The sequence below is a fragment of the Tigriopus californicus genome, chromosome 9, assembly GCF_007210705.1.
Source record: "Tigriopus californicus strain San Diego chromosome 9, Tcal_SD_v2.1, whole genome shotgun sequence".
NCBI classification, from domain to species: domain Eukaryota; kingdom Metazoa; phylum Arthropoda; class Copepoda; order Harpacticoida; family Harpacticidae; genus Tigriopus; species Tigriopus californicus.
Window position 1 is genome coordinate 11,259,749 of NC_081448.1, and position 25,646 is coordinate 11,285,394.

At 41.5% G+C, this 25,646-nt stretch overlaps 2 protein-coding genes across 3 annotated transcripts; one reads left to right on the plus strand and one right to left on the minus strand.

Moving 5' to 3' along the window:
- Positions 1-5,065: 5,065 nt before the first annotated feature.
- On the minus strand, positions 5,066-6,726 carry LOC131886156 (uncharacterized). Its single transcript, XM_059234412.1, has 4 exons — positions 6,450-6,726; positions 6,155-6,307; positions 5,540-6,078; positions 5,066-5,458 (listed from the first exon to the last, which is right to left on the minus strand). The coding sequence occupies exons 1-4, from the start codon at positions 6,686-6,688 to the stop codon at positions 5,103-5,105; spliced, it is 1,287 nt and encodes a 428-aa protein (XP_059090395.1). The 5' UTR covers positions 6,689-6,726; the 3' UTR covers positions 5,066-5,102.
- A 12,695-nt stretch (positions 6,727-19,421) lies between these two features.
- LOC131886892 (uncharacterized) lies at positions 19,422-22,279 on the plus strand. 2 transcript variants are annotated; one of them, XR_009373958.1, is made up of 3 exons: positions 19,422-19,747; positions 21,399-21,573; positions 21,919-22,279. XR_009373958.1 is itself a non-coding variant. In XM_059235345.1 (3 exons), the coding sequence occupies exons 1-3, from the start codon at positions 20,545-20,547 to the stop codon at positions 22,117-22,119; spliced, it is 741 nt and encodes a 246-aa protein (XP_059091328.1). In that variant the 5' UTR covers positions 20,350-20,544; the 3' UTR covers positions 22,120-22,279. The 2 variants fall into 2 exon arrangements, 1 of the variants encoding a protein (XP_059091328.1); XM_059235345.1 differs by lacking the exon at positions 19,422-19,747 and adding an exon at positions 20,350-20,909.
- Positions 22,280-25,646: the final 3,367 nt, after the last annotated feature.

Consider the following 25,646-nt stretch of genomic DNA (forward strand, 5'->3'; position numbering starts at 1 on the left):
ATCAAGGGTTGAATAGCACTTTTCCGTGTTCGACATTTCTTGACTGAAGAAGCTGATTGGTCGCCAATGGTCATATATTTCCTGCTCTACCACGGCACCGACCATTATTTTTGACGCATCACATACCACTCTCGTCTTGGACCCGATCTCAGGGAATACTAAGATTGTTGCCGTGGCCACGGATTCTTTCAAATGGTCGAAAGCTATTGAAGCTTTTACGCTCCAGTCTAACGACGAATCTTCGATAGTGATCATGGAATGAAGAGGTCCCATTATCTCGGAACACTTGGGAACGAAACGATAACAGTAATTGCTAATTGCATATTCCCAAAAAACGATGCAATTGTTTGGAAGTGGACGGTTTTGGGAAATTTTTGATGGCGGCCACTTTTGAAGGCTGAGTCCCGCAGAGCTTATCTTGTATCCCAAGAAATCTAAAGATTTGGTGAAAAACATTGATTTCTCTTTACTGCAAACAAGCCCAAAATCGTGTAGGTGTTGTATGACTGATCGTAAATGCTTCTGGTGCTCGACCTTGTCTCGACTTGGAATGATGATGTCGTCGAAGTAAGCGAAAGTGAATGGTAAGTCGCGAAAAATACCGCCCATCATTCTTTGGAGTGTTTGTCCTGCATTTTTAAGTCCAAAAGGCATTCGTGTATATATGAAAAGACCAACAAGACTCTTTGTGACCACAGTCTTTTCCATATTGCGCTCGATCACTCATCGGTATCTGGTGTTAAGCGTTAACTAAGTCGAGTTTATTAAAGATTTTGGAGCCACGAAGTTTGAAGGAGAAATCATGATTGGATCGAGCCCAAGACTTCATGGGCGAAGACACCACAGGTCTAGGCCCTGAGGCACAGAGTGGTCTAATCAACCGAATGGTTCATACTTCGGGTGCTGCTCTTCCCCCTCTGAATCTGGCTCCTCAAACGAGTTCATTCACCGTTCATGTTGCAAACAATAATGATCATGCACCGTCTCAGTCTGGGATTCGTGGTCTATCTAACCATGATGATTGGATGACGAAAACTACTTTGGGATTCAGCGATTCAGCGGTGGAAGGAGTTCAATTGATATCAATATGCCTCAGTTCAATGGAGACGTTCTTCATTTCACCGAGTGGAGCAACATGCGCCAATCATTGATTCAAAATACTTCGAAGAGTGTACCTGAAAAGATGGGTTTGTTGTCTGAGAGACCCAAGTCATTTATCGCTGGTTATGATAATTCCGATGACGAATTTATTAAGGCTCTCTAAACCCTTCGCCAAGTATATGGGGATCAAGATGTGGTTGTGGATGCCCATCAGCGAGCTTTAGAAAAGTTGGGTTACGTTAAGACGGATGACCCTGATAGCATGGCTGATTTCGCTGCCAAAGTTCAAGGTCACCTTTTCAGTGTGAAGAAGAATCGTCCAATCGTCCTTTTGGACTTTTTGATCGTTGGCTGATATCGTTAGAGTCTTAGAGGGCAAACTCGACAAAGCCAATTTCAATTCCTGGGATAACTTCTCAAGATCATTACCTAGCCAAGGAAAAGAGGCAGAATTTTACTCATGGCTCCTCGAGATAACCGACATAGAGTGGCGTTACGAGATTCTGTTTCAAACGTCCGACGAACTCTGAAAAGTACGTCCAATAATGTCGTCAGTGAATCTGTTCCAACTAAACGTTGTTTTCTATGTTCTCATGATCATGTCATTTCTGATTGTTCAAAGTTCAAAAATCTTTCCATCTATGAACGTATGAATTTTGTGCGAGATAAGTTTTTATGTTTCCGATGTCTAGGAAAAGGGCATTCACGTACGGAATGTCGTTCAAGGATCCGTTGTGGAGAAACTCATAGTCTATACACTCATCAACCCCCTACTCCATAGACAGTATCTTAAAACTCAAGTTATGCGTGATCCCTCAAAGTCGACGACGATCGTCACAAATACCAGAGCTCAAAAGGCCCATGGGTCACCAAGCTATGTGCTAGGTATTACACCAGTTAAGTGTTGTGGTCCCAACGGAGTTGCGATAAAAACACGCCCTTGTTGACGAAGGATCTGATCCTTCTTTTGCAAGTGAGTTGCTATCAAAACGTGTTAGATTGATGGACTCGCCGGTTGAAAAGCTCCAGATACACGGAGCAACCGGTTCCGTTCAAATCAGATCGTGTGAGAGGCAAATCACATTGGGTGGAGTTGATTCGGATCCAGAATATCCATTGGTGGTGAAATTCTTACCCAAGTTTAAAAAACCTACGAGGGCTTTCATGGAAATCAATCCAAACCGATGGGAACTTTTAAAAGATTTACCCCTCCCTCTAGACGGAGGGAAGGTAAAGCTCTTATTGGCCCTGGATTCAAAATCGTTGATCATGCCTCAAGAATGGCGTTGTGGAACACAAGGCGAGCCAATTGCCTTCAGAACACCTTTGAGTTGAGTGGCTCGTGGCTGCATCCAAGAACAAGGTGCTAATCCTTATGTAAATGTTGTCCAAGCCAAGGAGGGCAACCTTGATCAAAGGCTATCTGATTTCTTTGCAACGGAAACGTTTGGCTCGGAGCTCAAAAAGCCTGGAGAGAAGATCCTCAGTCTACAGGATCAATACGCACTTAAACTAATCAAAGAAACGACCAAGAAACTTCCGAATGAAGCTTGTGGCGACCCTGCACCTTGCTCGCCTCTTTCCCGCTTCTTACTCTTCTTCCCTACTCATTTCCGTTTCCTATAAATACAGTCGTTTCCCTGCTCAATAAACTAGTCAACTACCATCCTCCGACCCGTCATGTTGGCGGACCAACGTGGTCCGCCACAAACTGAATGTGAAGTGGCTCTCCCGTGGGTACCAGGGATCCTGAAATCCCAAAACAATCAAATCTTGTCTTTGAAACGATTTGAGGGTCTATAACATCGATTTCAAGAGGATTCCAACTTTAAGAAAGCGTATTCCAAAGCCATGGGAGCCTGGGAACCTATATGTCCCAAGGATACGCCAAACTGATCGAGTACCCCAATGAGTTGGATCATTCAAGTCAAGCTTTCCTTCCACATCACGGCGTGTGGAAGACGTGCGGGGTTAAAATTCGAATAGTCTTCGATTCCTTCGCCAAATATGAGGGACGAAGTCTCAAAGACTGTTCATTGACCAGTCCGTCATTGCAAAATGACATTTTCGACATTATGATCCGGTTCAGGGAGGGTGATGTGACTGTAGCCGGGGACAATCGAAGCCATGTTTAGTCGAGTGCGTCTTTTGGAAGGGGATACCCGATACCATCGCTTCCTTTGGAGAGAAAATGAATCCGACCCAATTTGAACACACCAGACGACGGGAGTCGTCTTCGGCGATCCACCATCCCCTTGTCTTGCTATTCATACGGTTTTACAAACCGCTGAGGATGCTAATTGCTCCGAATCTACCAAACATCGTATTCAATCTCAGTTCTACGTCGATGACTATTTTGGCAGAGGCATGGCCCAAATAACCCACCACTAAGGCTTGGGATTGCGGGTCATATGGGCGATGATTGACTAGGTCAACAAACAAGTCATGGGCGCGCAAAAAATCGGCCCACAGAATGGCCTGATGCAAATCAGTTACATAAAATGTCCAAGTATATGAGGAATTCCCCAAATTCAATTGACAGGACAAAGTTCCATGACACATTATCTTTGTACCATTAGCAGCAGCAAAAACAGACACTCCGGGCCTTGGTCGCATTAAACGAGAAGGTGGCAAGACACTCACTTGAGCACCAGAATCAACCAGGTAAGTCATATTGTTTACTTTATTTGTAACATAGAGTAACCGACCACCAATTTTGTTTATTGGAGGCCAGATTGTGGTTAAACTACACTTTAGGGGACACACGGAAGCAGCAGGAAGCTACTTTGTGACGAGGAGGTGGGGTCGACAAGGACTGCAAATGGAGAGCAGGAAGGAAAAATGCGCGCAGACCACTGTGGGACCGTGGACAACACGAGCGGCAACCACAGTGGTGGGCACATGATGGAAAACTGATTTAACAGATTAAGAAATTGCAACGCAATGATGAGGCATTCGGAATTTCGTTTCAATCTCCCAATAATGTGCTTGAATGTGGACGACATGATTGCACCTTTACGTAATCAAGGTAACTCCGACACCTCTGGAGGTCAGCCTGAACCCAGGCTTGTCCCTTGGGTTTCAGTTAAGTGTTTCCCTCACATGGATGAAAATTGCAAATTGAGCCCCATTTTAACCCCTTCAAAATTTCGTTCTTAAAAATGTGGTCGGACAACTTGCTCAAACCTGTATGTCAATGAGGCAAGAGATTGTAGTTTATTTCATTGAAATCCTAGCTATTTAAACATATCACAGATGAGCTATAACGTGAGCGAGCATACTCTCGCCACATCACTTCAGTCTGTGCCAAATAAAGGATCGATTGGGGATCGAACGTTGCAAATAAGGGCCCTTATTGGCCTCATATTCACGACGGGACGCTTGAGGGTAAGTGAGATGAGATATCTCGAAGTTAATGGCTTGCCGTCTGCCCTCAACACGCATCTGGATCACTTTGCAAACGACATGGCTTCTTCCCCCTACCATGGGCGAATGGTGGTCATGTTCGCCTATTTACAACTACACACAGACAAATGTGCAGAACTTGCCGAAAAAAACAGCAGTCACTCCCTTAAGAGCAGAACTGACCAGAGTGGAAATTTATTGTTCGTGGAATTGTAATCAGACAATTAAACGATCTTGCTTGGGTTGAAATTGGATCATTTGAAATATGAATTAGGTTTTTCCATCCTCCCCTCGCAATGAAACCTGTGGATTCCATACGATCAAGCAAATCCTCAAAAGGAGGGAATATTTTCAGAGGCCATGAAAAGTGGTATTTAATTTATGTACAATTGTCCCGTTGTATTCCTGGTTGATTCGATTTTAGTGACGGTGCAATGGTCTGCCGTTACAGAATTGTCGTTATCGCGCCTGGCTACATCACCCATGACAAAATAACTTTACTTGCTTCAGAGGCTCAACTTTAATTTTAATTCACAACTGATTGTTAGAGAAAAGGGCGGCTGTTTTCAGGCAAATAATGCAGGACGTCCATCGACCTAATTGGTACAAATTCGTGGTCTCTCGCACAGGTTTTGTGGAGCAATTCCTTGCTCCAAAAGGAACAAGAAATCCCATGCCGGAGCACAATTATCTTCACTTTTGGCGGTCCAAAAGAAGTAGCCATCGCCAGCTTCGTAGGAATCCATTTGAGCGGCCATGAAATTCCTCAAAAATCCCTTGTGGTCGTCTGTGTACTCGGAGAAATCCTTGATGTAATAAGCACAGGTATCGGGAGAACCATTGGGAGGGTGGTATGGAGTGTCATAACCCCCGTCCAAGTACTTCTGGCAATCTTGGTTGGCCAAGCTCCACTCTCCAACAACCACATCCATGGTTGATTCAGTCATCACAGCTGAGAAAAAAAGACAAGAAATAAAAATCGACTTTAATCCAGGCCTCAAACCCCTCTTGGACCGATTTTCTTCTAGCTTACTCTTAAACCCACAAGACGTGTCAATGTTAGTGCTCCATCCTGCGTTGTCCTCGGCCAAATTGTTCCAATACTCGCCAAAGGCATGATATTCATGAAGGTCCAACATGACATTTTCAAATCCTTCGGCCATATAACCGTGAAAATCGGTCGGAGTCCGGAAGGCTTGTTGAATGACCACTTTGGGACCATCACCTAACACGTTCCTGACAACATCATAGGCGTTATAATGGAAATGATCTCGCAGTTCAAGCCATAGCTCTTCCCAGATTCCCCAAGGCTCGTTCAAGATGGCAATTCCGAAGAGAGTGTCCGGAGACATGGTTCCATCGTCGATCCATGATTTCATCATGACGGAAATTTTTTCCAAAATCACCAAAGTTCGGTCAATGTTGCTATGATCGTCCGGATTGAACCAATTAATCTCGCCTCGCTGACCGGAGTTATCGAACCCGTTTTGGGAACCGGGCCCGCAATGCAGATCAATGAGTATCTTCAGGCCCAGCTCTTCGCACCAACCCGCCAATCGCTTCAGATAAAATCTAAGAATCGAACATGTCGGCTTGGAATTGAACCAAATCATTGAACTAGAAGCAACCTCTCGATCTCGCAACTCACCTTTGGCCATCATCATCAGTAGCAGGTGGGGGAGGAAAGAACTCATCGGGCGACACGTCCACCAACCAATAACCCACTGGAATCCTCAAATGGGAAATCCCAGCATCAACCAATTTCACAAGGTCAGCTCGGGTATAGAACTCGTCCCAATGTCTAAAGTAAATTGAGACGGTCACAGTTTCTGGAAATCTCTCAACTTGTACTTGTGCGATCAATGCACTGCACACTTCGTAGTTGGATGATGGGCCAAGGTAAACCCATTGATGTTCAATTCCTATCCTGGTGTTTTTCATACCTATTGAGGCGATCTGAAGCAAAGTCGGGATCCACGTATTGAGCGTATGTGTACTCATCCACCACCTGGCCACCGAGCTCCACGTTGACTTCCTCGAAAATGGTAGGTGTGATCCATGGTTCAAGAACCAGCCACCCGCCCAGATTGACGCCTCGAATTTTTCCATCACCACAATTCAGAGCTGACGAGTAGTTGGCAATCATGGCCACTGCCAAGACGAGAACACAAAGTTTACTCATTGTGTTGTGTTAGGACTAACCGTGTGCACTGAGCACATCCTAAGATAATTTTGTCTTTTATATGCAATTGTTTGAACAGTTAAAGGCACTAACTGATAAGATGTGACGAAGTTTTTACAAAGGGGTCGTTGCTACGTCAGCAAAATAGTTGAAAATTGGAACAATAAAGGCCAAATGAAAGAAGGCTACTTGTCCCGCAAAAAGTTGATGAAATATCAGATTGACTTACTACATTGATTATAAATGTTCTGGAGGATGTCTTGACAAATCTGACTTATTCAATACGATTGAAAAAAAACGTGGAAATGCACAGGATTTAAACCATCTCAAGTTGCCAAAGGTCCTTCAGGACGCCCATGATGGTCTTTATCAGACTTGACTATTGTTCCGGATGGATTCCCCACGTTGGAATTACACTTTGAAAGGGAAGAACTATTGTACTCAAAACATCATGGGATTCAATGGATTTGCTCACAATACTTTAAACGAGGTGTTGTAAGGTCGTAATCTCCCTCAGGGATCATGGTCAATTCCTGACGCTCTCGTTGGTCCTTTAACTGCGTGTTTTAAGATCTTTGAATGATCATCAGGTCCTTCAGAAATGGTCCTGGGTACGCATCGATTATTTTTACTCTTGGAACACTTTGAAAAGGCCTGCTAACCTGAAGTTTGACGATTATTTTGCATCAAAAGAAAGCATGCAGTTTTGATGGCATCTCTAGTCGCAATACAAAAGCGGTTTTCTCGAAACCTTGCGGGGTAAATCTATATTTGAAGGTTTCACTATCAGTGATTGTATTCAGATAGGTTGACCTTGTGACGGTGCTTTTCCGTCAAGTTTGTGCCACAATTTGACTAAGTCAACAACAGTCGGCGATTATCGTCATTAACTGGACATGGAGTTTGGTTTCAATTGATATCCATAGAGATTGCTTCAATGATATGAAGCCTTAGTGTGATTTGACCCTGGTATGTACATAACAAAGACGAGGGTTATTGACTTTGTGTCGACTGATTGATTAGCGCATATGAACGATAAGGATCTTATCAAATTTGCGTACTCTGATGTATTAATTCCAAGGGGAAATCTGAATGTGGCATCAGTATATGTATGGAACACGTTTTTCTTGAAGGACTCTGTTCTTGATTGAGTGCAAGCGAAGCATTTATAATGGCAACTTCACCAATCTGATTGAAAAACTAATTCATGAAGAAGTCAAATTACAATTTCATTCTTCAAGACTTGTTTGAACCTTGACCATCCATCTAAGTTCTGAACCAACAAATTTTGCAAAGTTTCCACTATTAAAGCAGCCGGAAGCTGCTGGGATTCTGGAAAGCTTTTGATGAAATTGACGAAATTGACGGAGTATATATGCAACTCGAGATGTGGACATGACAAGAAACCAAGAGATTCGCGCCAACCAAGCAAATCTGTCAATACAAACAATAGACATGAATTGTCAAATAGATTTGCTGGCAGAGCTTGCTGAACGCTCTCATTTACTCATCAAGGGATATCAAGAGGCACGAAAAATATCGAATCAGAAGTACAGGAATGAGTTTTGATCGCAAATGCGTGCATGCAAAGAATCAAGCAATGACCATGAATTAAACTCGATGATGGTAATAGGCTCGAAGGATTCAGCATATGCCTTCTGTCGCGCCGCAATTTCATGCAATTCGGCGATTCAGTGGAACGATCCAAAACCAAATTCGAAAATTTGCAACTCTTGTGTCGCAGCTATCTTGCATGACGTCTCTTCTTATTTTGGGGGAAATTTTGGAAAAGAGTCGCATCCACGAGAGGAAAAGGCGATTCCAATCTGGCTCTCCATTAAATGACATATTTTCTCTGAATAAGTCATCGGAATGACGTTGATTAAAATCATGCAACACAAATTGTCTCGTTTGGCTAAAAAATGAAAAATCGATGTTCCAAGTTAATTTTTCTTCGAGATCAGCCGCAACTGAATCACCCAGATCAGGTGTGCCAATCCTTGCGGATAAACACATCTTTAAAGCCTTCCCCTTTTACTTTGGATTTTGGATGTTTCTCTTGCCGATTTTTACTTGTGGAGACAACATGTCATAATTTCTGTTTCGGTGAGCAACAAGCACAACTCCGAGGGTGAATGGATGTTGGGGATATCCAAACCCTTTCTCAATATCTCAAAGTGAACAATGATGAATCGGTTAGCGGGGTTCTTAGCCAGGTGAGTTTGAAGCTTATTAAGTCCATCAATATTGTAAGACGACAACAAGAGTTCAATACTTTGAAACAGAAAGCCGGTGAGAATTTTTGTGACCTCCTCATGCGATTAAAGCTGATTGGCAGTTTGGCCGAATGAAAGAATGTTTCATACAAGGAACTGCTTACCACACGGTTAATCAAAGCTGTTTCCAATGCAGATCCTCAGAGGGAGCTTTTGTACATAGATAAACCCTTGTTGGCAGACGTAAATGCCAAATGGCAAATCATATATACGTCCACCTACGGATGTGATGTTAATCGGATGGTCGACGATGAAAACATTTCGATGATTTTAATGACATTTCCGTATTTCGAAAAAGATGATATGAGATGTGCCATAAGCAGAGCCATGGAACTGATAGCTATCCGTTCCATGGCAGAGCTCATGTCAATAAGAGTTCAATCACTCAAAAAAGTATTGATGTGACCCCATGTCAGAAGAGGATCAAATCCATCGGTGGGGCTCTTAATGAGGAATTTTCTGACTTTTTCGATTCCACTACGATTAAACGCAATGGAAGGCCCTCCCCGGCCAAGTTATCGGCAATCAGAAATTTTCCAAAACCAAGCAATATCACTGATCTCCAAGCGTTCCTTGGATTAGTCAATCAGTTAGGCTCATTCACTCCGTATATTGCCGGGGCTGTTGCACCATTGAGATTACCGATGTCGACAAAACTCGCATTCGTTTGGTAGGAAGATCCTGATGCACCCCCATTTTACGATGCCTGCCGGGTCCTCTCATCGACTCCCGTGTTGGCCCACTTCGATTCATCTCTCCCAATTTGGTTGCTGACGGATGCCTCTCAACTTCAGGGCCTTGTATTCGTTCTGCTCCAGGACCCTGGGCAGGATAGTCCGGATTGGAAACTAGTCCAATGCAGATCGAGATATATGCACTGAATTCAAATATGCCATGTGCGAGTTGGAAAATCTGGCCATTGCGTGATCCATACTCAAGTGCCAGGTCTATTTGAAAGGAACAAAACACAAAACATTTCGTCGTCATCACAGACAATAAGCCCTGGATTCCAATTATGAATACTCGTCCCATGGATGCTATTGAGAATCCAAGGCTTCAACGTCTGAAGGAAAAACTCACAGGTTACGTCTTCACCCTACAGTGGACCAAAAGAAAACTCCATCTTATAGCCAATGTGCTCAGCCGTGCCCCTGCAGCCAATGCGGAGGGAGGGAAATGAAGGAAGTTGCTGTTTTGTTACATGAAAGGAACCGTCCCCATTGTAGTCAACCTCTACACTTTCAAGGTACGAAGAGGCGGTGATAACTATATATATTTACTTAAATTTAGTCAAATATACATGACTTCAAAACCTCCCTCCTTATCTTCTACCAAAAAGCATGGAATGATTTTTACAAACAAGCTAATTTGAAAACCTCTTGCTAAGCCTCATTGAAACTCTGGAAATTACAAACGCTGAATACTTTCACAGACTCAAATTCGTCAGACGGCTATTTAAAGAACTGCTCTGCATGTAATTCTTAATAATTGTATGTGTCTTTTTATTTTTTATCTTTATTCCTGATCTGACTTACATTGTGATCTGTTGTAAAGACGCTCCGGTGAATGTTGTGTTGAAGTGGCATGCTGCAATATGACATGCGAGTTTTAACCATCTTTTGCGTTATGAGTGAGAGGCGTCCTACACTTAGGAACCCTTTCTATCCTTCTGGGATATAGGCTTCCATGAAAACAAGCCATATGGCTTATGAAATTCTTGGGGAGCTACTGCTTTTTAACATCATGAATTATAAGCATTTCATTCCTGTTTTGGAGCTCGCTGAGAACAGACGCATTTAGTTTGCTCTCGTTCTTATCTCCCAGGAATTTCGAACCAAGTGTGACTTCCTCTGTTGCTCCTTGGTTGCTGTGCACGTGTAGTGTTCGTGGTGTTTTGTGTGTGGGTGAATGAATGGGAATTGCCATTCATTCACTCAATTAGGTTTGTTTTTTCACGGCTCTTTGGTAAGACGTAATTACTTTAAAACCTAATAAGTTTATTGCTCATTTATGTTTATGTCTAGCTTTAGCAGTTTCTTTCTGATTTGTAGTGTAGTTTTTCTAGTTCCAAATCGTTATAAGTAGTTCTTCAGTTTGATTGTATTGGTCCTTTAGAGTTAGAATTTATTGTTCATTACTGTATTGATTTATTTTTGTTTCGACCAGTTAGTTGAGTTTATTTCTGTGTTTTCTTGTTGATGTCCTAGTACATATGTTCTTGATTCCTTGCTTTTCTCTGTCACTTACTTCTTGTTTACTACTTCCATCTTTGATTTGTATGTTAGTTTGAAGTGAAGTATTTCATTCCTATTTTCTCTGTTGCCTGTATCTCAGGACAAGATTGCACAGCTTTTTTAGTTCTTTTCTTCTCTTTTCTTGGCCTGTTGATTTTGTTACTAATAGATAGTTCCTCCTGCATTCATGATGGAAGCTATTTTAGGAAAAGTCAGCAAAGAGGCTAGGCAATGTTTGGACCTGGTCTTAGCTGGAAAGGATACTTCCATAGTCAATAAGCCGTTTTTTATAGAGGCTTTAGTTGCTTGGGTCAATGAAACCAGGGTGCTGCTTGAAGAACAGGCTCACCCAGTAGTTGAGAAGTCGACTAATTTGACCAACGTAGAAGTTGAAGTAGTATCTCCTCTTGAAAAAGCGCAGGAAAAGACAGTTGTAGAGAAAATAGTCTGTCCTGTTTATCGAAAGCAGCCTTGTCCTGAAGAAGGAAAAGGCTGTCAGTTTGACCACCCTAAATGGTGTCAAAAACTTCTCAAGTTCGGCCTTGAGAAGTACAATAGTAAGAAGGGATGTTCAAAGGTAGATTGTCCTTTTTTTCACCCGTACATGTGCCGTCAGTCCATGAGACTTAAGACATGCTTTAATGTACGGTGTACCTCCGTCCATGTAGAAGGGACGCAAAGAAAGCCGAGAAATAGGATAGCTCAGTTTTGTAGTTTTAGAGCTGACCCTATTCCTAAACCTAATCCCACCCCACCCCCCTTCCTTAACCCATTTAGCTTCCTCCCTCACTCTCCTCCTACCCCCCACTCTCTCCCAATTCCCTCCTCTTCCTTCAAATACCCAATCCACCCCTATTTCTATAAAAACTCTCCTCCCTAATATTCCTTGCCCCACCCCTATTCCCAAAATCGTTCCTATTCAAATGTAGCTGCCCAACCCATTTCCCAAACCCAACCTTCCCGATTAGCTCATGCATTGCCTCCAGTAGAACGTAGCTTTGTTGATAAGAGGGATTTTTTACAGTTGGAGAGGATGGTCCAAGATCTTGTGAACTTGGTCCGTCAAAAGAGAGGCCCGTAAAGGGCTATATTTGAACGTGCATTGTCTGATTTCTAAAAAAGACAGCACAAAAGTTAAGATCTTAGAAGAACTAGCCGTTGAGAGAGAGATTGCATTCATCTCTATAACAGAAACCTGGCTTCGGCCAGGGGTCTTAGATGAAGAACTAACCATAGTTGGTTTCAACTTAGTTCGTTGTGATAGGATACGCCCTGATAATTCCATATTCCCACATGGGGGCGTATGCCTATATGTTAGGAATGATTTGCACATTAGTCATGTAAAAATGTCGAATGGAGAAGTAGAGGTCTTAGTTTGTCATCTTCGAGGTCTTGATTTGTCTATTGTTACAATGTATCGACCCCCTTCTTGTTCAGCAAGCTCTTTTTCGTCAGCTCTCCAATTCACTGGAAATGAGTTGGACCTGGCAGTTTGCTCGAAGGTTTCTTTGTAGGGGACTTTAATTTTCCGGCTAGCGTTGTAGAGTGGGGGTTAGTCCTGATGGGTATATTCCCATTTCGAAATCGACATCTCAGTCGTTCGAAAAGCTGGAAGAATTCGCGATCTTGCGCAATTTCTCCCAGCACGTTGGTGTAGCCACTAGAGAGAATAGCGTTCTCGACTTGGTCTTTTCCAATGACCCTGATCTGATCCAGTATGTCCTGTGACACCTAGTAATCTGTCAGATCATCATGTTCTTGAGATAGGGTCGACCATTACTCAAAAGCCGGCGTGCTCTAGAGTAAAACCAGCCAAAAAGGTCGGTTTGGCTAAGTTCAAGTTCAAAGATGAACATTGGCCGTTGATTTATGAAAGATTAGAAGAACTTGACCTGATTTCAATTCTGAAACAGGAATCGTCCATAGATGCAGCCATTGATAAGTTAGTTTCAGTTTTTAAGGAAGTTTGCTCCAGTTTTAGCAATCTCTGAATGTGTTCCGAAAGGTGGCACACGGACAAAAATTCCAAAATATAGGAAGACTTTGTTCAAAAAGAGTTGCAAACTAGCAAAAAGGCTGAAGAGCACTTCGAATCCAGTAATTGTGGCTAGTCTCCAAAAAAGTTGGACGTAGTTCAGGGTAAGATTAAGGCCTCCATCGAATATGACCAGTTACAAACTGAGAGTAAGGTGGTTCAGGAGGTCAGGTCGAATCCGAAGGCATTTTTCTCTTATGCGAACTCTAAGAGAAAAATGAAACACTCTGTTGGGCCTTTTGAGGTTGATGGGACAGCCATTAGCAATGTAGAGACTATGGCTAACATGCTTGAGATCAGTTCTCCAGGGTGTTTTACACCCAGAGAGTTCAGAAGCAACAACTCATTGCTCTGAAGATGAGTCTGTTGAGATTGACAAGGTTAGTCAAGCTGAGCGTTTAGATGATCTTGTAGTCACAGATCAAGATGCTTTAGAGGCCATCCATTCTCCAGAAGTGTCTAATGAGCAGATTGCCATCAGAAGATCACCTCGAGCGCCTGAACAAATCAAGACAAGTCTCATTTTTTTTTTTTTTTGGTTTGGTTTTTTTTCACGGGCTTTTCTAACCGCTACAGGAATGTAATCCCCAGTACTATTAAATGAAAGATTATAATTCGTCTATTTATTACCTTTCAATTTTATATGATATTTGGTCTACCAACGAATTGAGTTGGCAGACCGAGCTAATCCTTGAATGTAGGGTTGATCTGGAAATACTATCTAAAATTTGTCCAAGTCTGACTTGAAAGATGCTCCGGATCAACAAGGCCTACGTTATTCCCTACGAATATTTTTGAAATCATGGGCAATCATAAATTGAATCTCTCCATCATAAATCTTAGTATGATATTGAGTATTCACCCAGTGATAGGATGCAACCCCTCAACTGCAAAGCTGAAGGACACGATATAATAAACGGAAGATATTTACAATACAACGGATCCAACACATAATATCAATCGGTATTCTTCATCTGGATTCCATTTGTTTGAGATTCATACTGTCTCTCAGACTACGCATTACCTGGATCGTTAGGGTACTTGTTGTTATGCTTCTCGTTCTTTTCATCTCTTTTCATTTAATCTTTCATCTTTCAGTGGAAATATTATCATCAAACCAGTTACTTTCAAAGAACAATCAACTGCTTGAACGCCCCAAGTTATAACAACCATGCAACCATTCGTGAATATTGACATACAACGGTTGGAACAACTCCTCCGACAAATCCAGATAGCTGATTTTCAACTAGGATCCACGAGTTAAACGGCTTGAAGCGAAGAAACAACTTCGGCTTTATCCTCATTTAATCTAACCCGCCCACCACCGAGTGCCCTCACCGAACATTCAAACAGGAAACATTACGTAGCATAGAAGGCCAATTATGATATTCCAAAATGCATTAGAACAATTCTTCGCTACGTTTCCATTTACATCGGTGGAGAGATGTTCTAAACTCTTTATTGCGAGATGCAAGTCTCATTGGATACAGACATTTAAATATACTATAGCAGATATTTTCGTGGCTTATCCGCTTGACCGCTTGACCGCTTTGCCTTATGCCTCAACCAATCTGAGTTGAGAATTTCGGTCGACGCAGAATTAATTGGTTCTTGGAAGGGTTAAGCGGATAAGCGGTGAAGCGGATAAGCCACGAAAATAGGAGCTGATTGACATCTTTGGTTGTTGGGGCCCTTCTGGTTCGAGGGTTATATCATGTCTACTTCCTCAGTGATTGCCTTGATCAGTAGAGAGAGCAGAGGCAGTCTTATCGAAACATTACGTTCACTAAACGTTACAAAATTGCAAACACTTTTTTTTTGCTATTTTAGGCATCTATTTCTTACGGTAGACAGTAACGCATTATTTTTGTAGGATAAAATGGTAACGCGTTACTTTTAAGAAAATGTAATGGTGATCCGTACTCTTTTCGGTAACGTTTCAAGCCCTGCTTTTCAGTGTTATGTGTCGTTTAATGCAAAGTGCTTTAATAAATGATCAAAACGACGGAGACACATATGATGAAGGCTGGTTAAAACAATATTTGTGCTCTTTTTATCAAACAAAAGAAATCCTGTCAGATATCTCCTCACCATGTGTTCTTTGTTTTGACCTTTGACAAATTCGAGGATTTGAATTTTTTCCAATTGTATTTCGAATTTTTCAGTTGGTTTACTAGCACATACGACCCCTCGTCTTTTTCACGATATAGTACGTGCTATCGAAAGGAAGGAAACCCCAATTCCATCAACATGCCAAAAATGCCAGAAAATGGTATTAGACTGAGCGAGCAATCAAAAATCGTGAAATGGAATTAGATGGGAGATACCGTCGGAACAGTAAGCTTAAAACAAATTGATTACAAATGCGAGAGACATTTGATTCAAATGTATTAATTCAGATTATTCAGAAATATAATAGGCTCTAAACGCAATTCTATTTCAGCAACAATTTTGCAACACCACATCCAAGTTATTCGACCTAAGATCTTTTTCAATCTCTCTTCTCTTTCCTTCTTCAGATTATAATTTATTTCAATCACTTCAATATGCCTTAGTTACAACATTATCAGCAATCTTTTTCACATAAAGAATGATTTTGTCCGCAGCGAAGGATAGTCTCCTGTTCCTTCATTGCCCACGGGCCCAGGCATTTGACCGTCCGGTCCTTGGAATACGGTCCCACGGCATATTGGGCCAAAGTTCGGGTATCGCCTTTGAAGAAAGTATCATCAGGATGCCCGTCAGGCTGGGCATTGTCGTTGACGTAAATGAGGCCCCCAAAGAAATTCGGGTACCTCACAGCAATGGCTGAAAGAAGGTAGATGTTGTAAAGAGACTTGCTCCTTTATCGCCTATCTTGGTTTACCTTGGAATCCAAAAACAGGACCAGGATCGATGAAGTTATTCTTTTGTCGCCATTTCGTTGAAATATCCAACTCGGGCCAACCAATCGCAAGTGGTAAAAGTCATTGCAAGACCTTGTTAAAGAATTTTAAATTCCGTCAGAGGAGGCTTCACTAGAAATCCCTAAATACTTTGATCGTTTTTCCAATTGGATCAAAATTATACTTTATTGATCCAAGGTGTCCAAATTGATATGATGGTTTCTTGAGTATTTGGATAGCCCGTGAGTTGGAGGGCTGGAAAAAGTGGTCTGTGTTCTGCTCCACCATCTTGACCCATTCTGTTCCCATGGGCAAACAAGTCCATCGGTGTGTAGAGGAATCTGAAACCACAGCCCCCCAAATTCTAAATCACCATATACCACCCGGGTGGTTGAGGAAAATTTGAAAACTCAAAGACCAAATGGACGCAGCTTGAAAACAATTTTACCCTGCCACTTGCATTGAGTAACTGACAACCGTTTGAATTGACCAATGTCTCGATTCCACATGGCCAAGTTATTCGCCGATACTCCGTGATCAAACGTCTGTCCAAGGAAAGGAGATATCGAGAAGGTCCGAACTTGATCATTCCGCCGCTCGAAGCTCCTCGGAATGGCAAAGTGACATTGCTCTCATAAAGTGGAACGTGTGGTTGGTGAGGATTCTCCATTCATGGTCCTCTTGGATGTCAAAACATTTCAACGGAGCTTATTCGCGTGCATTCGAAACTTCATCACCCCTCCTATGACAAGAATCCAATCGTGTTTGGTCTCGGGTCTTGATCAGACCACACAGAGGAAGATACCGAGCCAAATTAAGATTGCCCGTATTCCAGGGGTGCGAAATGAGTCTGTAACCGGGTCGTAAATGGTCGTTCTCTTAAGCATTGTTCCATTTGTCCTTGGGAATTGAAAGTTTCGTGATCATGGTAGTTTTTTTTTATGTTTGTGTGTCCTTAAGCTGCTGAGAATAGAATTCACGGTTGTTCAATACAAAAATCTTATCTAATTCACTTAAATTTATATCCACAACGAATTTGGAGTTGGCAGATCTGCTAGGCCCTATGTGTAGGGTTAAATCAGGTTATATTCAATCTGATTAACCTTCAACACACTTGACGTATCGTGATCATCTTTGCTAATGTTCAATTTCAACCATCCACAAAACAAGTGATACTCACGATCTACCGCCTATGATCCAATCTGGCCAGCATGCCACGACGCTGCAATGACCTGCGAAGGTTCGGGGAGAGATTTTCTTGACACCGAAAATGTAGCTTTGTATTGAATTTACGGACTGGTTGACATTGGCCCGTTGTTTGTAACCCCCGATGAAATATAAAATTATCTTCCATCAGAACTAATTGGAATTTTGATCTGCCATCAGGACGTTCAGTTTCCTCTCCATTTTGGACGTCCCCGTCTAGTTTTTATGCGAAACAAGCACCTGGAAGATGAGGAAGGTTTATGAAGTCATTTATCTCTCAAGTAATTTGAAAAAGAATTTTGAAAGAGCTCTTTTTCTCTTATGGTGATTTCAGATGATAGTTGTGCCAAAATTGGAATATCAAATCAAAAGTGAAACTGTAAGCAAGATTTCTTCATTTGCTGCTATTTTGTCGGAATCAAAAAGTTGAATTTAATTGTCAAATATTCAGTTTTGATATCTTGAGGTATTCACTCTGAACGGGTTTCGCGCCAATTGATTTGCTTTGGGCAAAACGAGTTGACAAAAAATGTTGATAAAATGAAAGTTAGATCGTCGCAAATAAGGCAAGTCCCTTTTGCAAACTTCCATGCATAAAAACATTTAATTCAAAGCTATAATGTCAAAACCCTACATAGCTTATCATCAGAGGTCTGTTGATTCAAATTTGAGAGTATAGGAAATTCAAGGAAAATGCGGCTCTGCACTCTGATCTTGGACATTTTGTACAGGGAAAACTTAGGCAAACATTACAGATAACTCGCACTGGAATCCAGTGGGCTTGGAGGAATGACTTCTTGTCATCAAGAAAGTTTAATCTTCATGATCTTCTGCCAGGTGTTTGAGAAGGTCATGAAGTTCAAACTTATAGAATTTCTTGAAGTTCATGAATCCATTCCCCCACCTTGGGCATTCCACGTCAAGTGGTATACCCTCACGGCACTTTGGTCTCAGAATCTTATTGATATTTCACTACGTTCAATGCCTAAGTTAAACTAGGTTCACATCTAAAATTTCAGCTCCATGAGATCAATATGGCCCATTCTAGGGCCATGTCTATTTTGGACCAAACCACTTGGCCATCGGTGTTTGAACAGCCATACTCTTTTTTATCTTTTATTTATTATGTTTAAATTACTTAATATATCATATTGGCTTTATTGTTTGAAGGTTTTTTCAAATTGGCCTACATCTTTGCAGTATATAACATAAACAATTTGACAAATATTAAATTACCATTGACAGATTTGTGTTCAACCAAAAGCGGGTATGTCATTGTGACGTGTCAGTAATGATTGAGAGATGCTCCAGCTACAATGAAATTGTTCAAGTACGTGGATGCCTTGAACATTCGCATCCCCTAGAACGGTGGAATGTCCACCTTTCCCAAAAAACTAAAGACGGCATTGTCGATCTTTTAAAGACTGGGCTACAAAAGAATGTCATCTTGGAAAAACACTTTCCTCCAAACTCCGAGAACTGCATGAGTAAACCGGTCACGGCCCAAGACATTTACCGACTTGAAAAGGCTAACAAGCTGCAAGGTATTAGAGTGAGCTCATTTGATATTTTCGTTCTGTGACATAAGAAAAGCCAGATTAATTAATTTCAAAGTTATGAAATCATCTACAGCTACATAATGAATGCCTGTAATTTATTCCAAACTCGAAAATTAGTCACTCAAATGTCATTTTGGTTAAATGAATAGTTGAAGTAAATCATTTCAGAGAAAACTTTGAATTAGGGACAACATATCATTGTTATGGCTCAACTGAATTGAAGGACCATTTTGAGAAAAAAATATATGTTAACTGAATTACGTGGCCTGTTTTAGGCTTGTCGGGATGTTAGTCGCAGAAAGCAGCCACAAGCTTCAGGAGATTGCAACATTTCTCGTTTTGTTTGTCTTTTAAATTTTTTAATACGTAGTGTTTTACCGTGTTCCGAGTAAATCTAAATTTAATGTTTACTTCTCCCATTAAGTCACACACACATTGTTGCAATTAAAGGTTTGCATTTCATGTTTTGACAAATCCATATAACCATCTGGCTTTGTTGTTTTGAATGATTGAAAATAATATCCCACTTTTATAAAAAAAAAACCTAAGCAGGGAAATTCTTTTTTCCAAGACTAACCTACCTCTTTTTAGGGTTCGATCCTAAAATATCCGAAGTGGAGAATGTGACGGCGCTAATGGGTGAAACTTCCTTTCGATGTTTCAATTATGGTCGCACATTTGATATGAGAAACTTAGCGAACAACGTACGTCGCAAAATTGTTGACACCAATGGACAATTCCTTATTTGCTTTGCCAGCCCCGAAATGATCCAACGATTCCAGAACCATCCTTATACAATAGCAGTTGATGGAACTCATGGGACAAACGCCTCTAAGTTTATATTGATATCCGTCAATATTATTGGTAAGCTTCCTGAATTTATTTATTGTCCTCAAGCAGATATGAAGAAAAGGTCGACGTGTAATCTCTAGGAGAGTGATTCTAAAGCGGGTTTTAATGCCCACGCGCCACGAAATGAAAAATTGAATACAGGATGGTTCTAAACACTTTCGTATGGCTAAATTTGAGAGGTCTTGGAAAACAAATGTTTCTTATTCTTTTCAGACCCCAGGGGCGAGGGGAGCCCGATTTTTCAATCCCTTGTCAAAACAGAAAATCAAATAATATTTTCGCTGGCACTGAATGAATTGAAATCTTTGGCTCCAGTGGCATGTCTTCAAGCTCAAGTACTCTTAAGTGATTTAAGCCATACTTTGTTAATTCCTGGCGGGAAGTAATCAACTCAGATATATTGTGGAGCCCATGTCATTGGCATCTTGAAAAGAATTGGGCCAAACACATTAGAAATTCTGAGATGTACTCAGAAATCAAAAGCCTGAGGCTAGGAGCTGAGAAGCAGACGTTTTCAATTGAAGCATTTAAGATCAAAACCAAATAGGTAAGGTTATTGTCTAATTTAGGGCAATTACTCCCTCCTTCTTTCAAACGCATATACCTTCAAACAAAGGTACAAAGTTGGTATATGAATCAAATTTTTCTAGGAAAATCAAGATGAAAGCTCAAAGAAGTCAATTCAATACTTCTGGACCAATTATGGGCCTGAGGGTCGAATTGCGCCATGGACCTCGTGGGCTAGATATGCGACTTTGGGGACTCTGCCTCACAATCTTTCCATTGAACGATATCATCGCACCATTAAGATGATTCTGAAGCCGAACTCCAATATTGTGCGCTTCTGTTTAGGCCTAATGAAAATCGATCAATTCTACTTGCGAAAAGAGATCCATGCTGTTGAAGGTGTTCATGGAACAGGCATGTCCAAGTTCCAGGCAGATCATTTAGCCAACCATCCACTCGATCTCATTAACTACTCAGTGAAGCCCTCCAATCTTGGCTTTGTCGTTTCGAAAACTCCTGGGAATAAAACCGATCTTCAATCGTATAGTTTGAAAAGAAACCGGTTCCGTTGCAATTCCTCCTTGTGCATGGTGGTTTGTGGCAAGTGCCCGGACTCCCAGACCTGTGCTCACATTTACACTTGCAATTGCCCTAAGTTTTCTTATAGGTACGTGATAATTTCAAATGTTATTTAAATGTACTAGTTTAACTACAAGGAAAAATTGGATATATTTAACAAGTATTTGAAGGTTGTTAATTCATCCATTTTCCATTTGTCGCGGATTCATGGGTGTCTCATTTCTGTTCCAGGAGCAAAAGATATGCTCCAGTCAATGTTTATGATAATTGATCATATTTTAAATGAAGTTGCCTCGGGTAGAATAAGTAAAAAGGTCAGTGGTTTAACGTTATTACTTGTGTAGGTATTCTTTAAATATGGCACCTCCTTCAAGGGTTAATGATGAGCTCCTTATGATATCTTATTCCACCAATGAACTGGTGTAAGCAAATCTTTATTGTCAATAGGCATTTGGGTAGTCAGGGAACGTTCAAACTTTAGACCATTTTCAATTGTAGTTAGAACAATCATGAAGACGTAATATGGCAAAGAACAATTTAAAAGATATCAGTTAATCATGTTTGGTTGCCTTTTCAGCAATCTCTGTAAACACATCCATTTGATATCCATGACCCAATCCCAGTCCACGCCAACAAATGAGACAAGTGATCAATTTGAAGTTCCTGGATTCAATGGGTTTAAAGCTGAAGAGCGCGAGAGTGCTCCCTTATTGAAGAAGAACAAAAGGAGCCAGTTTTTCCAAGATCGAGAGGTTTGTAATAGGCTAAGGAACGGTTGGAAGGCGTCTTGGTCTTGCAAGGTTTGCTAATCACAAGAGTAAAGGTTCCCTAACGTTCAATTTCGATGGCATGTACAATGTCAAGAGGTCTGAAAATGTGTGTATCACTTTTGTAGGGATTCTGAAATGTCTTTTTAATCAATATAGTTTTTAAAAATATAATGAAATAATAAATTTCCAAAATCATCATAGAACCCTAAATGTAAATCAAATTCTCGGCTGATGGGGAAAGAAAGTTATTAGTGACCAAATTGATTATAAATAACGAAGCTTATGTACTCAATAATAATGTTTGCTGATTTTTATTTGTTCTTTTAGTTTGACGACGAAGAGTTGAAGTTTCATCAAAACGCAAAAGAAATTGAGGAGAAGGCTAAGAAAGTTCGAGAAATCATGGCCTCCAACCAAGACAATCCCAAAAGAAGTGAAGAAGAAGCTTCATCACGACCTAGAAAACATTCCAATTGGCCAAGTAACATTTCAAGGGATGAACAATCCAGCTTCCTTCCCGCGTCTTGACCAAAAAAGGAGTCATTCTCTCCAAAATAGATCATTTTTCCCTGTTAAGAAAAGCTCTGTGGGTTATAATTACCAAGCGTCCTAAATTTTGGGCTTTCATCTTGAGTTTTGTTATTTTCCGTACTTTCTCTTAAATTCCTTGTTTTGAAGAATTTATCCTATGGACTATCTATTACTTTGATAATATCTTGCTCTAGCAAGTTAAAAAAAATATACGTTGACATTTCTTCCTTTTTTTCAAATTCAGAGTGACAAAAAATGCACTACTGTTCCGTCCACCAGCCAGGGGTGAAAGGTCCTGACTTATTGAATTCCCGTGGTGAACGGAAACATGGAACTCCTGACCCAAGCACTAGGTAAAAATACCTTGATAGCTCTCAAAGATGGAGAGCACCTAGTACATGGGCTTAAATTTCTTAGACCTATCTTAAGGCCTCCGGTATAAACCTATCGGGCATACGAGCAATAGTTCGAGCTTCCTTTATCAGGGCCTCAAACAATCATCAAATGACTAAGGATACAAATCGCTAGTTACCTCTACTCCCCATTGGTCCCAGATCAATCTCGGTTGTCTGGCATACCTGGGCCAATCTTCAAGGCTAACTATCCTGCAAAATGTGGTCACTATCCTAGTCTACTGTGCATCTATCAAACGATGCTGATCTCTACACTTAGAGTCTAACACCGGACTCTTGCCAAATCAAAGATGAACTTCGGTTACAGTTCCATCTACTTTATTCAATTGCTCTACATAAAATGACACTCTACCAATCAGCTGTCTTGCTCGGGTAACGAAAGAGGGGGTAATTTGCTGGGGCCATGGAAGAGGAAAAACATACATGGACAGAAAATGGTTTGATCCTACTTTTTGATGAGGGTGATTCTTGTCCAACGGAGATCCACGGCGATGACGTCGGTTTGATTGGATTGAAGGTCCAGAATCGAATTGACGGAGTATAACTCAGAAGTTGCACTTGTACTCAGCTCCAGAGACTTTTCAACTCGTCTATGCTGGCTCACTGATGTATGCTATGCACTTCCCCAGGTCCTCTTGACTCTGCACGGCTTCCTGGGTCCCGACTCCAAGCGTTGACTTTTCTGCTCTTATTCAAAAATGGATCGACTCAACCTCCAGCACGTCTATCAAAATGTTCTCAATTCAAAATACCAGCAAGAGCTTACCGATGGAGTTGCTATCACTTGCAATGTTCAATGGTCCCTTGTCCGAGAGGTTCAAATGGTGGCTCTGCTCTCCTCGAGCCCAAAAATGTGACTGTCCGTTGATTCAACTTTTCCCTTGCAATGTTGGCTTCCGCCTCTTCCACATGGAGGCTAAAAGGGTTGTTCCAGGGCCCTTGGTGGACGGCGACGGTTTCTTGGGTAAAACCGTTGCGCCTGTATGACATCTGACCGCAACAGGGATTTTCACATACCAATGTCCAGGGTTGACCTCCTTTCGTCAGGCTAGCCACATTGGCCATCAAGGGGTTTCCCGGATTGCCGACAATGGATTATGTCTGTCTTTTCTGTAGGGTGTGGCATGTGGGCAACATCTGACCACCACTGGGTCTGACCGACATTTTGGTGACATCGATTATTGGGGATGAGATTTGCTTATTCAGATTCTCTTCCTCGTCTCAAAATGATCACGAGAATGTCGTTTGATGACCGAGAATTTCCTGTTTTCTACTCCCTTCAACATGTATCCGTCATTCTTCACCCATGGTTGTAGCTGCGCTGACCAGCCCCCTCGGGTACTGGAGCTATTCCTTGGTGATAGGATGATCAAGGGCTGGAGGAGCTACTTGTGATGGATCAAGACGTCTTCACGAGCATTAGGCTGGAATTTGGTCGACATCTGACCGACAGACGGACTACACAATGGGCAATCCAACAACTTTGCTATTTTTCCAAGATCATAATACCCATTTTCTTCACCTTTTGATAAAAACCGTTCCGGGAACAATCATTCATCTTGTACATCATTTATCCATGTCATCTTAGGATGATGTACGAAATTGTGGACGGAACATACTCCCCCCCTTGGCCTTATGCAATAAGCCAACACAAACTTGGTTACAGGGGGAAAAAAGGGGCAACAATTTGCAAATGAAAAGGAGCGATTAGCGACAGCTGAAAGGTAACTCATAGAACACATGTGAGAATAATCATGACTTGTCTACAACATAATATTTCTGAAAAGGAATGAGTGATCGGGGGTTGGGGCAAGAGAAAAGGATAAATCGAAAAAAGCAAGAGCATTAACCTACAGTACCCTTGCTAGACAGCTGATTCCCTAATCTGTTCGGAGTCTCGTACTTCACTTTTGCTACTATCTCTTCAATCAGATATCTTAAAGCCTTACAATTTAGACCTGGAAAAACTTGCCCAAAATCATCTAAACTCCCTTCTTTCTTTGTCGCCCTCTCTNGGAAGAAACCGGTGGTGGAACGTGATCATGCCAATAAATTCGCGAAGTTGAAAGGGGGTTCGGGGAGTGGGGAAGAGCTCGATGGCTTCGATCTTGGTGCGCAAAGGTTGGATACCCGTGATTGTGATGCAATGCTCCAGAAGTTCAAGCTCATATTGCCCAAACAGACATTTCTTTCGATTTAATACTAGGCCATAGCCCCCTTACAGTGCACGATATATGTTTTACGTTCTGCACTTCAGAGGGCGCTTGGTCATTCAGCCTCTACCAAATAAAGGGCCAATTGGGCCGATTTATCTTTTTTTGAGTTATAATGCGTTTGCGTTGTGTTTGGCTATTGGTATTAAAATCTTATTTATAATTAGTGCCCTGGGTCACATAATGTCCGGAAAAGAAATTGCGTTCAAGGCAAGGCAAGAAAAGTTTATTTAGTAATCTATCGTGCCTCTTCCCGATTTCTTTGGGCCGTGTGACGTTGCAAATAAGGGCCCTTATGGGCCGAAAGACGCTCGAAAACTTGACGTAAATGGATGCAATGCATGTCGGCGGAAACACTGGCCACGAGAACATCGTCCAAATAAACATAGGCAAAAAGACAGATCGCCCAACACAGAATCCATCTTTCGTTAAAACGTTTGGGCGGCATTCTTCAAACCAAACGGCATACGCAAAAAAACTCGAAGAGTCCAAACGGGGTGGTAACGTCGTTTTCCCTACATTGTCCGGATGCATGGGAATTTGATTATAGCCACGGACCAAATCCACTTTTGAAAAGATGGTGCAACCTGCCAACCCGTCGGTGAAATCCTGAATATGGGGCACGGGATAACTAGTGCCCTGTATTAGAAGAGTACGACAGTGAGTGCAGCGCACCGTTGCGGTGAAATTTTGAACCTTCAATTTATACTCAATACTCCCAAAGAAGAACTCAACATCACTGTTTCACATATTGTCTGTTGCGTGCCACCACCTATCATGGAATCAGATCACAATTTATAAGTCAATTTGAATTAGAAAATCACTTTGCTGTAATCACTCCATTTGTTAGAGAGTTTCACAACAAGAAGTAGTTGTGACATTTGCAAAGTTTCTGGTT

Bases quoted from the DNA above. Each gene is read 5' to 3' on its own strand.
- LOC131886892 (XM_059235345.1), top strand. From the start codon at position 20,545: ATGATTCTGAAGCCGAACTCCAATATTGTGCGCTTCTGTTTAGGCCTA. The intron at 20,910-21,398 runs GTACGTGATAAT...TTGCCTTTTCAG, and splicing joins TGCCCTAAGTTTTCTTATAG to CAATCTCTGTAAACACATCC. The intron at 21,574-21,918 runs GTTTGTAATAGG...TTGTTCTTTTAG, and splicing joins AGTTTTTCCAAGATCGAGAG to TTTGACGACGAAGAGTTGAA.
- LOC131886156 (XM_059234412.1), bottom strand. From the start codon at position 6,688: ATGAGTAAACTTTGTGTTCTCGTCTTGGCAGTGGCCATGATTGCCAAC. The intron at 6,308-6,449 runs GTATGAAAAACA...AATTTACTTTAG, and splicing joins GCTTCAGATCGCCTCAATAG to ACATTGGGACGAGTTCTATA. The intron at 5,459-5,539 runs GTAAGCTAGAAG...TTTTTTTCTCAG, and splicing joins CACGTCTTGTGGGTTTAAGA to CTGTGATGACTGAATCAACC.